Source organism: Melospiza melodia, chromosome 13 (assembly GCF_035770615.1).
Source record: "Melospiza melodia melodia isolate bMelMel2 chromosome 13, bMelMel2.pri, whole genome shotgun sequence".
Lineage (NCBI taxonomy): Eukaryota > Metazoa > Chordata > Aves > Passeriformes > Passerellidae > Melospiza > Melospiza melodia.
Genome location: NC_086206.1, coordinates 11,748,562 through 11,762,277, shown reverse-complemented (window position 1 = coordinate 11,762,277; position 13,716 = coordinate 11,748,562). Strand labels below are relative to the sequence as shown.

The following is a 13,716-nucleotide window of genomic DNA, read 5'->3' as shown; positions in this document are numbered from 1 at the left end:
TTAACATATATCTGCATAACCCTAAAAAACCCCTATAGATTCAGAACCATTCCTGAAATTTTCCTAGTTTGTGTTATGCTTTGCTAGGCACATAGAAAAGATAGGATTTTCCCTTCTCCTTCTCAGGCAAAGTGGGTTCCAAAGTGGTTCAAATCCTGGTAATCCAGCCTGAAGAATGAAATATTCCTGAAAAGAATATGAATGAAAGTATGCTGTCTGAAGAATAGATCTCTGCCAGGGCTGCTGCTCTTACAGGCACATCCAGGCTGGCTGTAAATGAGGTTGTGCAGGCAGTGATGTAGCCACAGCAGCTCAGAGCTGCACAGGGCACGCTGTTTACCCAGTTTCTCAGCCATGGAACAACATTCACATCAGTGAATGCAGTGCAGACATAGCCAGAATAAGAATGTGATTTATTCTTTCAATGTGAGAAGCAGCTATATGTTCAACAAAGGCTTTCCTTAGACTAATGGCCAAAGTAGGCCCCAGTGCTGCTCCTCTATAGACTGAGAAGAAAGGATTGTTTGTTGAGGCCCAACTGTCCCCAAAACCCAGTCTGCTGAGTGGATTCTGTCATGTATGAGTTCTCTGCTCGCTCCATTGTCACGGGGGTTTCCGTGAGCCTGCCATGCACGGCATAACTGGGAATTTACTGCAGCACTTGCTGATAGAGCAAATAATTCAAAGTCCTGTCACAGCTTGGAAAGAACAGATGACTGCTACAGAACAGTTTAATATATATAAGATTGTTTGCCAGTAGAATACAGGACAATGTGATTTTTCTATAGACCCTCTCATTCTCAAGGAATGGCAAAGCATTTAATGAAGGAATGAGTTAGAGTTGTGGTTGTTCAGTCCAGAGCAATGGCTGGTTTAGCCTTTCAGTGCAAAATCATTATGTGCTCAGCAGTGGCTCACAGAGCCATGGCCAGCAAGGGCTGTCGTGCTGAGACAGGGACACTGGCCCTGACACTCTCTTTGTCCCCTCAAGCTGTCTGTGGTGTTGCCTGCTCTCTCCTTGGATGGGTACCAGAGGAAGAAAGAAGGCAACTTTTTTTTAATTCTGAGGTTTTCCCCAGTGCCAGTGACAATAACTTTGACCATGTGGTGCTTTTAGTTGTGAATTGCAAGAGCTGCAGTTTGGTGAGCCCTGGTTTTTGTGAGGGAACTCTGCTCTTCACAACTATTTTCTTGGTCAGCATGTGTCTCCTCTATTCTTGGGAATAAAATATGTGCTCTCCTGTTCCAGTGTGGGTAGCTACCCTCCCTGAATTGGTGAAACAGCCAAGAAGTAAAACTCCAACATTTGCTTTCCAGGGAGGCTTGACTTCATCTAAATTTCAAAGCCAGTTACACATGTGCTTCATGTAAACAAATGCTCCTGAAAATTGCTGCTTTTGAAACCCAATTTATAATATCACTCATTTTGGGTGCTGCTCATTTCAAGCCTTTTGAAGTGCTGTTTTTGTTTGCATATCTCTAGCATTGATTTTTGGATGTCACACTGCTGTGTTCTTTGTCTTTCTTAGTATTTGGTTTAGGCTGTCATTACAGAAAGGACCACTCCTCCCAGCAGTGAGGTCTGTCTCACCAGGTATTGAAGAACTTTCAAGGATGTGGTGCAGAGCCAATGGTTGTGCTTGCACAACCAGCTTGCATGTTAGAACTGCACGTGAGCATGGTTTTGGTGCTTGCACAATTTGCAGTAAACTTGGCTGGAACTCTAGGGTAGAAGCCATTGCTCTAAAATAAAGGTGATCAGCTGGAGAAGGCAGTGTTAGTCTGTGTGCAAGTCATGCTCTAGGCATGAGCCCTGTTAATGGATCCCCAGCTCTGCCCTCCCTTTTCCAGCCCTTGCACACCATACAGTGGTGGATCAGCACAGATCCACAGCTCCTCTCCAGCCTGGGCATTTGTTGGACCACATGTGGAGCCCCAGAGCAGGACAGGGATTGTGACTTCATGCTCCACAAATGCAGAATTTCTTCTGGTTGGGCTCAGCTCTCAGAAGCTGTTTGTCATGCAGGTTTGCTCAGATGGAGCTTGTTATACAGGGCCTCACAGCTCAGTGTTTAGACAAGTGAGTGCTCTGGTTTCAATCTGTGCAGACAAATACAGATTGATTAAGAAGATAGTACCCCAAAGGTATCTGATTCAACCAAACTCTTCAACACATCCCTATCTGCAGCCACGTGGAGTATTTAGTTTTTAATGATACATTTGGACAAAAGCACAAGCTGTTAATGAGACTACATGAGCAGTGTTGATCAGCTCTTTTTCTGCTGGAAATGATTCATTCAGGCCACCCTTTTACTGTAAAAGTTTGGGAGGGGGAGTGAATCATGCCAAGAGCTTAAGGGGCTGGAGTGGCTTCATTGGATGCAGAATGATGGAAGAAGGGTGAGAGGGTGGGGAGGAGAAGGGCCATTGCCCCCTCATGCTCCTGCTCCTGCATGAGGTGACTTTTGCTGCTCTGGCTGCTGCTCTCCTGTGTGTGAGACTGATTTCCCAGTGTCTCAGTGACTGCCGTGCCTCCTGTGGCCCTGCACAGGTGGCTGTGTGTCCCTGGGCTGTGTCTGTGTCCCTGGGCACTGCAGGGAGAGCTGCCCCATCCCATCAGTGCCCTCTGGGCAAAAGAGGAACCTGCAGAGTTGAGGCTGTGATTGCTGGGCAGGGTGTTGCTGTACCTCAGCAGCTGGATGGATGTCATTGAAAGTGACAGAAGGAGAGGAAAACCCACAAGACAAGTTTTGGAAAAATCTTTATCAAACAATACCTGTTGTGGGAACTGCTTTCAGCGAGATGCAAACACATTTTCCTTTCATTTCTGCAACGGTTCTGAGCTGCTTCATTAATAACAGACTTGTTTGGGAGACTGACAAGATGGGAACCAGCACTGTAATTACACACTGCTCTTTTTGTGAGGACTGCCATGAAAACAATGCTGTGTTCTCATTTTCTCCAAAGACAGGCAGGGAAACAAATTTCTAACACCTTGCCCTCCGTTGCAGCTGGACACAGTTCCAGACTGACATGAATCAATTAAAAGTAATAATGTAACCCATAGAAACATTATTCAGCAAGCTTCATACAGAAGAAAGCATTTCTATTTGCCTAATTAAGGGATGAGATAAAAGTATATATTTTTGGCAGTAGTTGTGGGGCTACTTTGCTTTTTTTTTTTTTTTCAAAAGTCAGACCATCATAGCACAAACAATTGACAAAAGAAAAATGTTTCCTTTTCCTGGAGTTGGCTAATTAAAAACTTTCTCTCTCATCAATTCACTGAACACCGAAGGAGACATTTTGTGGCTTTTTAGCACCTGGAATGCCATATTTATTTTTCAGTTGAAAAACTGTATTACAGTGAACTGCCATACACACAGCTTACCTGGATTCTCTAAATAAAGCAGTGATAATCTTTATCATTGCTCTCTTGACTTTGTTTCAACGTTCTTTTTAATGCAAATTTCCTCATCTAACTTGTAAAACATTTAATATTTAGAATATACTCCTTTAAGATCCATCAAAAGAGGCAAAGCTGCACAACAATGCCTGGTGCTGGAGCATTGTGAGCCTGCTACAAAGGAATGAGGTGATTCTTTCTTTCAGGTCAGGAGGTCAGGCTTCACTGCATTAATTTTGCTGAGTCTCTTTGTTATTTATAACAAACAAGGTCATTTATTTTCATTTCCTTGTTTCTAATTGCATGCATCTCCTTTGGAGTATGAACTCGGTAAACAGGTGGCTGAAATGCTGGGGAAAATACTTGAAGCTGTTCCAGAAAAAGGGCATGTCCCACACTGGTAAAGCAATTTGATGAGTTAGAGATTTAGTCATAGCAGGATGTGCACCTGCTTGAAAGCAAACACACTTCTCTTTGGCACACACAGATACATGCAAATTAAAAGAGATTATTTCACTCTGAATGGTGGGTTGATATTTGATCAAATTTAACACAGTATATTTTAAATAAAGCCTTGGTGTATATTAGTGAAATACAATCTCTTTTCAGCTGCTTTTGATTTTTTTTTTCAACTTCTCTTTGAGTATTACAAATGAATGATATTTCTTCACTAGCTGAGCCTACAAAAAGAGTATGTCTCTGGAGGAGAACTTTATCAGTGGATCTTTATGATGAGAACTACCTACATGCACTGAAAAAAAATGGGATAATGAAAAGCTAGGATGTTTGACTGACAAGGAATAAACCAGATCTTAAATTTTTTATACTAAAATGAATTCCCACAAATTAAAGGGCATTCATTGGAGTGATAGCAGTATGTCTTTTTAATCCTGTAAACCCCACGTTTCCAGGCAGCCCAAATGGAACTCCTAAATATATTCATGGGCAGCTTTTGCATAGGTAGTTATTGAATTTGCATTTCAAAATACTGGCACTGTAGGGCTAAATCTGTGCCTGCTTTGTCCTGAAAGATGAGATACACTGTGGACTACCTTGATTTTAGGGGTATTTGAGAATACAGCAGGAAGCAGTGATTGTCTGGCATGACTGAGCTCCTGTTGGTGGTGGTTGAGAACAAGTCCAGGGCTGAATCCAAAAGGAAACAGGGGGAGATTTCTCAGCAAGGTTTCCCAGAGAATGGGAGGCACCATGGCCTGTGTCCACAGCTCTGCTCTGAGCTTGGAGCTCCAGGAATGTCCCTGAGCAGGGGAAAGCGTGGGAGGAAAGCTGGAGGGAAGGATGTGCATCCCAAGAGAAAACTGCTTTGTCTCTTTTCTAAGATTGGGCACAGAGGGGCTGTTTGGAGGAGGCTCTGCAAGGGACATGCATCCTCCTGCTTAAATTGTCCTTTTCTGCAGATTATTAGCAAAGAGTGGGGCAGGGAAGGCAATTTGGTTGTAAGGACTATGCTACAGCTTTCATTGTTTAAGATGCATCCTGTGGCATTTCTATGAGAAGATTACTGTCCTGGGCTTTTCTTTCCATGCATATAAAAACATACTTTGTAATTTCAGGGAGACAATATCATTAAATGGTATGTTGGAAGAAAGAAAATATTTTTTATCTCTAAAATTGATCCAAATCCTTTCTTTAGCAAAATATTTGTTTCTTGAATGTAATTATAAATGTCATTGTACATTCTTCCTGACTTCAATGCTTATCTTGAGGAGTTCAGTGAAAATAAATTGTTTTCATGAAAGCAGAGAAGCCATTTGATAAACACACTGTCTCAGAAAATTGTTCCTGAAGCAGAGGTCGTTCTCCCACTTTAAAAGAAAGAGAATATGTTTTAGAAAACAAGCCAGGCAGCAGAAAAAGCATTTTTTGTTTCAGACAATTCATTTTTAAAAGCAATGTGTAAATCACATGGAAAATTCTGCACTGATTATTTTGACTGCTGTAGAACCCTGGAATAAATGAAGTTGAAATAGACTTATATCAAAGAACATTGCATTTAGTAGCAAGTCAGAGTGTTATTTTACCACTGTTTTTTTTGTTTTTGTTTTTGTAGATTTGGTTTTGCGATCTGATGTTTTATTAAATATTAGTCATTCATGGTAATGTGGACTGATTCTTTAAGACCAGCTTGGCACATACTCATGAGTTCATGAGTTTCAGGAAATAGTCTTGAGAACTGGAACCTCTCCTTTTAACACTGAAAACCTGGCCACTGAGGCATACAAAAAACAAAAAAAAACCCACCACCACCAAAAACCCCCAAAAAACCAAGCAAATAAAAAAAAAACCAAAACAAAATCCCCTCAACTCTGTAAGTGAACATAAGTCCTGAATGAAGTACAGCAGTTCATTTAGAGATTTATTGCAGTCCCTAATCACACCTTCAGAAATCTGTTCCTTAATTTTCAATCTGATGAATTTATGTATGTGTCATGTGTCTATTACTAAGTCCCAAACTCTATTGTACAAGTACTTATAGTGCTTCATTTTTTTATCCTCAGCTAGAATTATGCTGCTATTAATATCAGAGTTATTAATATGCTCTCAGAAGACTACATCATTAATTAGAAGACCTAAAGGATAACTAATGGGTCCTTTGGAAGACTACTCCCAGTTATTGTATGGATCTGATCTATCCAAATAAAGCAGTATGTCTACAGCATTATTAATTTTTTTTTTAATATCTTCACATTCCCTAGCATTGGTCACTAATTATTTAATCTTATAGCCTGTGCTGGTAGATGGTGTGACATTAATACCATGGTAAGTCACTGTAACATTTGAAAGGGACACGATGACAGCAGCATTTTTAAATTATTCATTTTGTTTTTAAGGCGTGACTGTGAAACTACACGCTGCTTTTACCTTGTACCTCGGCAGTGTCTCATCAAGTCCTTCACTGGCTTCCAGGAGATGACCAAAAGCCCATCCCTTCCACAGCCACCAACAAAGGATGTGCTTTGTGGTCACTGAGGGTGGACAGAGCCACTGCCCAGCCCTGGGGCAGCCACTGCTGCTCACCTTCCCCCCAGGCAGGTGAGTGTGCCCTTGGGATGGGCAGTGCTGAATTAAACTCACAAAATCGCAGAAAGACCTTTCACTGGTCACTCCAGGAACATCCCCACATCCTTCTCTGGGTGCTTTGTATTGCAATGCGTGCACCTGAAATGTATCAGAGGTCGTATGTGGATATTTCAAACCATTGCTAAAAGAACATTGGATGAAATTAAAACTGAGAAACATGCACGAGTGAATTTGTTGCAGATACAAGGATTAAATGTAACCTTTCTCACCTGGAAAAACTCTTCACATCTCACTAAGTACATCTCACTAAGACTTTTTATTAAAATATTTCTTTCCGTAATTAGATTTGGTTCTACTGCAAAATGAAAGTTTCTGCCTATCACATTCCTCTAGACTAACAGAAAAATTTAGAGAAGAATTTGGATTTCTTGTGGTGAGCATTTTTTTCTTTCTGTAGACATTGTCCTGGTAAATTCCCTGTAAAATGTAGATGCCAGTGGCTTTTTTTCCCCCCCTCATAATAGTTCCAGCAGTTTAAATTCAACAAATGTATGAATGCGGAGAGAGCTGGAGGAGAAAACCAGAAACATACTACACAGCTTTATATCAACAGATGATGCAAATTATATATATGTACATGTAATTATATATATCTATGTGTGTATATATATATAACCATATACAGCACCATCTCTAACCCAGTTTTCCTGTCTTGCTTTAAAATAACATCCCTGGAATAAAGGAATACACTGCATTAATTTCTTAGTTTCAGTTAAAACTTTTATTCTTTAATGCTAATCTAGAAGTGACACTGTTCCAGTCATTGTTCTCCTAAAGAAGTGAATTTTCATATTACTGGACAGTTCCTTTTCTGTTTTCAGTGCTGCAATCAGTTTGTTTTTCAACGTGGTCTTTATCCCACAATAACTGTGTACTAGTGTGTGAGGATACTGTAACACTGCACTCAATAGCAACAGGATATTCCCTCTGCCAAAAAGTAATTCTATATTGTCCATTACACACAGGTTATTTTGGAAGGTTATGGAATACTTTCTTTAAAGCAGCAGAAACCTTTTTACTGTAACATAGTTCAACAGTATTGATGGTTGCCTCTGCTCTCTAAACAACTCAAATATCTGGTTTTCTGGTAGAATATTATTTGAAATATTGTATGTGATTTGAGGTGGAAAAATACTTCAGGTAAAGTAAGAGACCTCAGCAACCCACAGGAGCATCAAATAGGCAAATGTAAATCTTTGAAAAGTTTAATAATTATATTTTATTCCCAGTTTCACAAAGTAATGTATTTCCTGATTTGGGCCTGAAAGAATTTTCACAAACCAAAAACTTGCAGTTGTGATTTTTTTCCCTCCTTGCAACAATCTATACTTGTATTTTGAAATAATGATTTGTATTTTAAAGGAAGCACTATAGTTTTTAAATAATCCTTTGATCTGCATTTCTCTAGGTGTGGCAACTGGGACAATGAGAAGGTAAGTGATCATCTGGCAGCAAGCACAAAACTCCAGCTCCCCCAGTTGTTTGGCTTCTCTGATGTGTTGGCTGAAATTCCCTCCTTTAATGCAGGAAACATAGTCAGTGACTAATAAGTGTTTATTGATCTCTGCTTGAGATACTTGCTAAGAGATGTAGATATCAATGAATATTTGATCTGACTTAATGTTAGGAACAAAAGTATTTTCTTTATTGCCTCACTACTATGGGATATTCATGCATGTGTGATCACTTCTAAATGCCATCTGACTCTACCACCTGATGAGAAGGGGACTTCAGTGGGATAAATTCTAATGAATTAATATGCTATTAATTGTACTTTTTCTTAGCCAGAAGTTAGTAGTGTAGTCGTTGCTTTGAAAGGTTAGTCAAAATATTATTGATTCTCAGCAGCTGTACTTGATAAGTAGAATATAGGTCTCATTCAAAACTCATTGCAGTCAATTAAAGGGATTTTCTATTGATTTCAGGAGGCTTTAGACTCTTTTCTAAACCAGACCTTCTAGGTGATCTTTCTTTTCTCCTTCTGTATTCCAGCCTTTTTTGTTTTGTGCCCTTCCATCCTCCACATGTGCTCTGGGGGGAAGGCACCAAGACAGTGTTAACAGGTGACAGCAGAGATGTCCTGCTCCTCCCTTTCCTCTTGTTCCTCCCAGTTCTTACAGAACCCAAAAGACAGTGTAGGAGACTGGAGGAATAGTGGGTCATAGGATGAATATTTACCTTTCTTCCTCCTTCTTCTACCTTCCTCTTCTTAAAGCTGAACCAAAAATTTCCAGGAAGTACCTTGTTGTGTCTGGATAGGTTAAAGTTTGCTGAGTTAACAGTTTGCAAAGTGCCTTACTTCATCTGGATGTTTTAAAATTTGCCAAATTTAAAGTTTATTCTACTTAAGAGTTCTAAAGTTTGTGAGTAAAAGCTGTTATTGAACCTCCTGAGAATTTAGGTGTTTTTCCCCTGCACTGCCCAGGGTACATCCATCTACTTTCCCCTAAATCTGTGGAGGAGGCAGAGGTGCAAGTGAAATTCAGCTCTTTGCAATGTTGGCTCAGCATTGTAAAACTGGAGCAGAGAGCTTCGGTCCAGCCTTGGCTCATCCCATCCCTCGTCCCTCACTTCTTTCCTGCCCTTCCATCCCTTCTCCCTCACTTTCCTGCCCTCCCAGGCTTTGCCAGTGGGAGGGAACTGTGCGGTCAGAGACAGGGGGTTTGCTGAGGTGAGTGCTTGTGCGGCCTCAGATAATATTTCCATGTTACTGAACTGACACAGGGTTTGCAAAGGCTCTAAGGATGCAGTTTGGCCTGGCATGGGAAAAAAAAAAAAAAAAGGGTTGCAAGAGGCTTGTGTGGGAATCATCCAGGCTCGGAACATTCATATTTACCTGTGCAGGTTGAAAGGTTTCTGGGCAGCAGTGAGAATTTGTGCAGGCACACTTTCAAGTCTGTATATGACTGATTCACTCAATACAATTTCTGTTCTTACATCAGAAAAGCAGTTTGAGTGTTCTTAATGGCTTTTAAAATTGAATTGTGATGATGAGTCAGAAGAAAGTATAGCTGAAGATGGAACAGAGTCACCATTTCTGTGGTGCTTCCTGAATCATAATTGTTGGCATCAGTAGGCATACATTCAAACCTTTATGAAACAAGGCTTTTAGAAAAGTTTCTTTGAAATTCAGGCTACCCAGGACCAGGGAAATTACTGGAGTACTCCACTTACTGTAGATAGATACTTGCTTTTATTAAACCAGCAGGAAAAAAAAGAAAACTTACTCAAAATTGCAAATACTTCATACTCCATCTACTCTGAAAGAAAAAACGATTCAAAAGTAGACTTTCAAAGCCATAATTTTACTGAAGGACCTTTAAGAGAATGGCTTGAGAGAAGAATTTGTTGGACTCCTTTCAAGCATCATGTACAGAAGGTTATAAATACTTTGGCTCACTTTTCATCTTTAAGGTACTCCTGAGATAAATGCATTGTAATAAAAAAACACATAATGACGTCATGTATATGCACTAAAAGTATAGCAGAGATTACTCAAGTTTACTTATTTAATGCACGACATTGAAGAGGCGTTGAGAAAGAAAAACATACACTTGCCTAATTCTTTAGTTTCTTTTTTAGTACAATTCTCTCTGGTACAGTATCACATAAACCATAATATTTTATTTAAAAAGAAAAATAAATTGGCATATATATGCCAGTTTCTCTTTTGCTTTTCTTTAGAACATTAATTCATTTCACTGCAGTCATACTAGTTCTGCAAAAGACTTACTTTGGGCTTTAGGTAGGAGTGACAAGAGTAGCTTGTACTCAGGAATTGTAATTATTTTATTGTTGAAAATATTGAAGTTCTGCTTTATTTTCACGATAGTATAAACAAAGAGTATTTCAAAACTTTTCACCAAATAATACTTTGGGGGTGTTTTGCCTAGCTTGAGGGGGTTTTTTTAATTACTTTTTTTTTTTAATGCTGACTGAGTCTGTTCCAATTTACATTAACTTTCTGAGCCAGTGATGTCAAAACAGAGTATTTTGAGGTATTACTGTTGTGGGTATTACTTTCAGAAGGAACTGTGTTGCAAGCAGCAGAATACTTAAAATCACTGCTATTTCCATCACCATTATTTGCTCATGTGCTGACCCCAAGTCTCCCAAGCAGTGCAGTGGCTGCTGGAGCAGCGGCCGTGCCTCCCACCTGCAGCCAGCCTGCAGCAGAGGCTGCTGCTCCAGCAGGGCGCAGGAGAGCTGGGCTGGGCAGTGCCAGGGCCATGATCGCAGCTCTGCAGCCCTGCAGTGCCTGCTTGCAGTGTGGCAGCAGGACCAAAGCCGGGCTGGGGATCACTTGCTGTTCATTCCTCACTCGTGTGGGCTTCCTCTGATCTCAGTGGAAATGTGCTTTCAGGTTTCATGAGAAGTGCAGGGACCCAGAGCTAGGCAGGGGGGGGATAGCTGTGTTCATAGAGCAGAGCAGTCCAGAACTTGAGGGCAATGATCTGTTCCTACACCTAAGAATCTGTTTAATATAACATGCACTTGGGTAGAATTCTACTTTTACTTTCAGCCTCAGTTGAAAGATGTTTGCTGTGCCTGTACACCACCACTTTTCCATCACTGTGTTGGAGGAATGCTCTGATGTGATGTTGCAGTCTGAAACAGTTTCATTGTCTTTTTCTGAACAATTTGTTTCTCTCAGGAGCATAAGTAATTTTTTGCCACTGATATGGGGTGCGCCTGTGTGAATATTCTGTGCTGCATGTGCCTTAACCATTCCTCTCCTGGTAACAGAGTACATTTTGCAGTCTTTTGCCTTCGGTTAAGAACAGTTGCCATAATGAATATGAAATTGGATTAGGTATGTGACAGTGTATGCCTGTTATCTTTGCTATCGAGGCATTTACCCATTTATACACAGTTTTCTAGGAAGTTAAATTCTGAATGCTCTATGGAAATACAAATATGTATCTGTGCTATGTTTAATTCTGCTCTTAGTGCAAAATACCGTGCTATAGATGTTCGCTTCAAAGTGTGATACTTCAGAGCCAATATCCTGAATAAGGGTGATCTGGCATGTCCTATGCAACCAGGAGCTACTTGTGCCACCAGAAATATTGAACATAAGATTTCTAGGAATGGAACTGGGAAGATGTTCCTTTCTACATGATGTAGCTGTTGACTGTTTTACAGTTTGCTCCCGATGTTTTTAGACAGTGAAGAATCATGCCTGGAGATGAAGTGTGGGGCACTCAGCTCCCAAGGCAGGCATCAGAAGGGGGACTGAGCATAGGCCCAAGGATGTCTGTCCTCCAGAGAAGGTCTTGCTGCTGTTGTACAGTTAAGCCTTGTATACTTATGTTACCATTGCTATTTTGCAGCTGAATGGAGGAAGCTCCATCTGGGGCACACTTTCAGTGGCCTGAGAACTGCCCAGGAATCCGCCCTAGACCCAAAAATCAATCCTCTCCCTGTCACTGGAGCCTTGACGTCCAGGGCGTTTCCATTCCTCTTCCTTGCACCTTGTCTGCACGGCTCAAGTTGTAAAGTTAGCTGGCCTTGTGCTGCTTTAGTGTTTTCTCCAAAAGTTCTGGAGCAGATTTTCGGCTCAGCAAAGCTCCGTGCAAGGGAGCAGACACGGCTGGGCTGTGCCTACGACTGACAAAACAAATTTGGGTTATTAGCGGGTAGCTTTGACTCATCACCCGGAGACTTTGAGAGTGCGAGGAGCTTTCTGTAAGCGAGGCAGGTTTAAAGTCTTGCTCCTGACAGTACGTTAGAAAAACCTCGTTTCTTCTGCTACCAACCTGACGCAGCAAGGCAGCGGTGTGAATCGATAAAAGTGCATTATCCCCCCCCCCCAGAAAAAGGGCGGAAAACCGGTGGAAGCGGTGAAAGTTACTCACCTGGACCCTTCCCGGAGCGAGGACAGCCATGGGCAGGGCCCGGGCGGGGGAGCGGCGGCGGGCGGGGCGGGGAGGGGCGCGGGCCGGGAGCGCTGCCAGCGCGGCGCCGCTCGCTCGGCACTTGGCCCCGCAGCGCCCGCCCAGCGCAGCCCTGTTGCACCGAGCCCGGGCGAGGCGCCCCCTGCCCGGCAGCGCGGGGCGGCCGCGGCCCCGCCGTGCCCCGCTCCGCCGGCGCTGACGGTGCCCCCGCCTTTGTCGGGCGGCCGCTCCGTCCGTCAGTCCGTCCGCGCCGGGCGCGTGGCTCCTTTGTGTACGGCAGCTGCTCCTGAATGCGGAGGCAAAGCCTGTGGCTTGGCACTGAGCTTTTAAAAAACAACAGCCCTCCCTCCCTCCTTCCCTCTCCCCAGCCCTCCCTCCTTCCCTCCCCTCCCCTCCTCCCGCCGAGGTGGACGGGCATCCATCCACCTGGGGTCCGCTGCCCACCTCTCCTCTCATCCTGCTCTCTTCTCCTCCTTGTTTACCTGCACTTTTCCGCCGCCTCTTCCCCCGCTGTCCCCGCCGCCCCCCGGTCCCCGCTCTCGGGCAGGCTCGGCGCCCCGCGGCTCCGCTCCCTCGGCGCTTCGCCCGTGCCCCTGCCCCGGGGAAGGCACTTGAAGGTGGATCTATTAAACCTCCCGGCGGTCTCTCCAAGTGGACCAAATCTCCAGCATGGATGTAAGATTTTACCCGGCTGCGGCGGGCAGCGCGCTCCCCGGAGACCCTTCCAACCTGGACTTTGCCCAGTGTTTGGGTTACTACAACTACAACAAGGTGATTATTCCCGCGGGTGTTAATTCCTCGTGCTGCTGCCCGGGGCTCCGTCGGGGCGGGAGGCTCGGGGCTGGGGGATGCGCGGAGCCCGGGGCGGTGCGCCCGCCGCTCTCCGCGGGGCCGGAGGATGCGCAGCCCCGCAAAGTTGCGGTCGGCGGGGCCGGGCGCGGGGCTCGCCCCGGGGAACGTGCCCTCGGGCCGGTGCTCGGGCTGCTCAGTGGGTGCGAGCGGCAGACAGCCGGGAGGAGCTCGGGGAGGCGATGCTGCTCCCCGTGGCCGGCGAACAAAGGCGCGTCCCGGGCGCGCAGCGTTCGCGTTGGGCTCGGCACTTGCCGAACTTTCCCCGGGCGGCTCCCGGCGGGTCGGGCAGAGCGCGGTGGGCTCGGACGGCCCTGGGAGGAGAGCACGGAGCCTCCCTCTGCTCTGTTCTCTCGGCTCAGCACGGCTCTGTTACGGCCGGTTCCTAACTAGAGGATTATCCAAACGGGAGGATTATCCAAAAGTGCATCAGCTGCTGGTACAGGAGGGTAACTAGCGCTC

The 13,716-nt window shown here is 43.9% G+C and overlaps 1 protein-coding gene and 1 long non-coding RNA gene across 3 annotated transcripts in view; one reads left to right on the top strand and one right to left on the bottom strand.

The window, feature by feature from the left end:
* Nucleotides 1-9,682: 9,682 nt before the first annotated feature.
* On the bottom strand, nt 9,683-12,438 carry LOC134424200 (uncharacterized). The gene is made up of 2 exons (XR_010029362.1): nt 12,367-12,438; nt 9,683-12,118 (listed from the first exon to the last, which is right to left on the bottom strand). It is a non-coding gene; the product is annotated as an uncharacterized LOC134424200 (long non-coding RNA).
* A 199-nt stretch (nt 12,439-12,637) lies between these two features.
* The window catches only part of TOX3 (TOX high mobility group box family member 3), a 73,442-nt gene continuing 72,363 nt past the window's right edge, over nt 12,638-13,716 (top strand). For both annotated transcript variants that reach the window (XM_063167775.1, XM_063167774.1), the window contains exon 1: nt 12,638-13,176. In XM_063167775.1, coding sequence (XP_063023845.1) covers nt 13,075-13,176 — 102 coding nt within the window. In that variant the 5' untranslated portion in view covers nt 12,638-13,074. The remainder of the gene's footprint in view (nt 13,177-13,716) is intronic.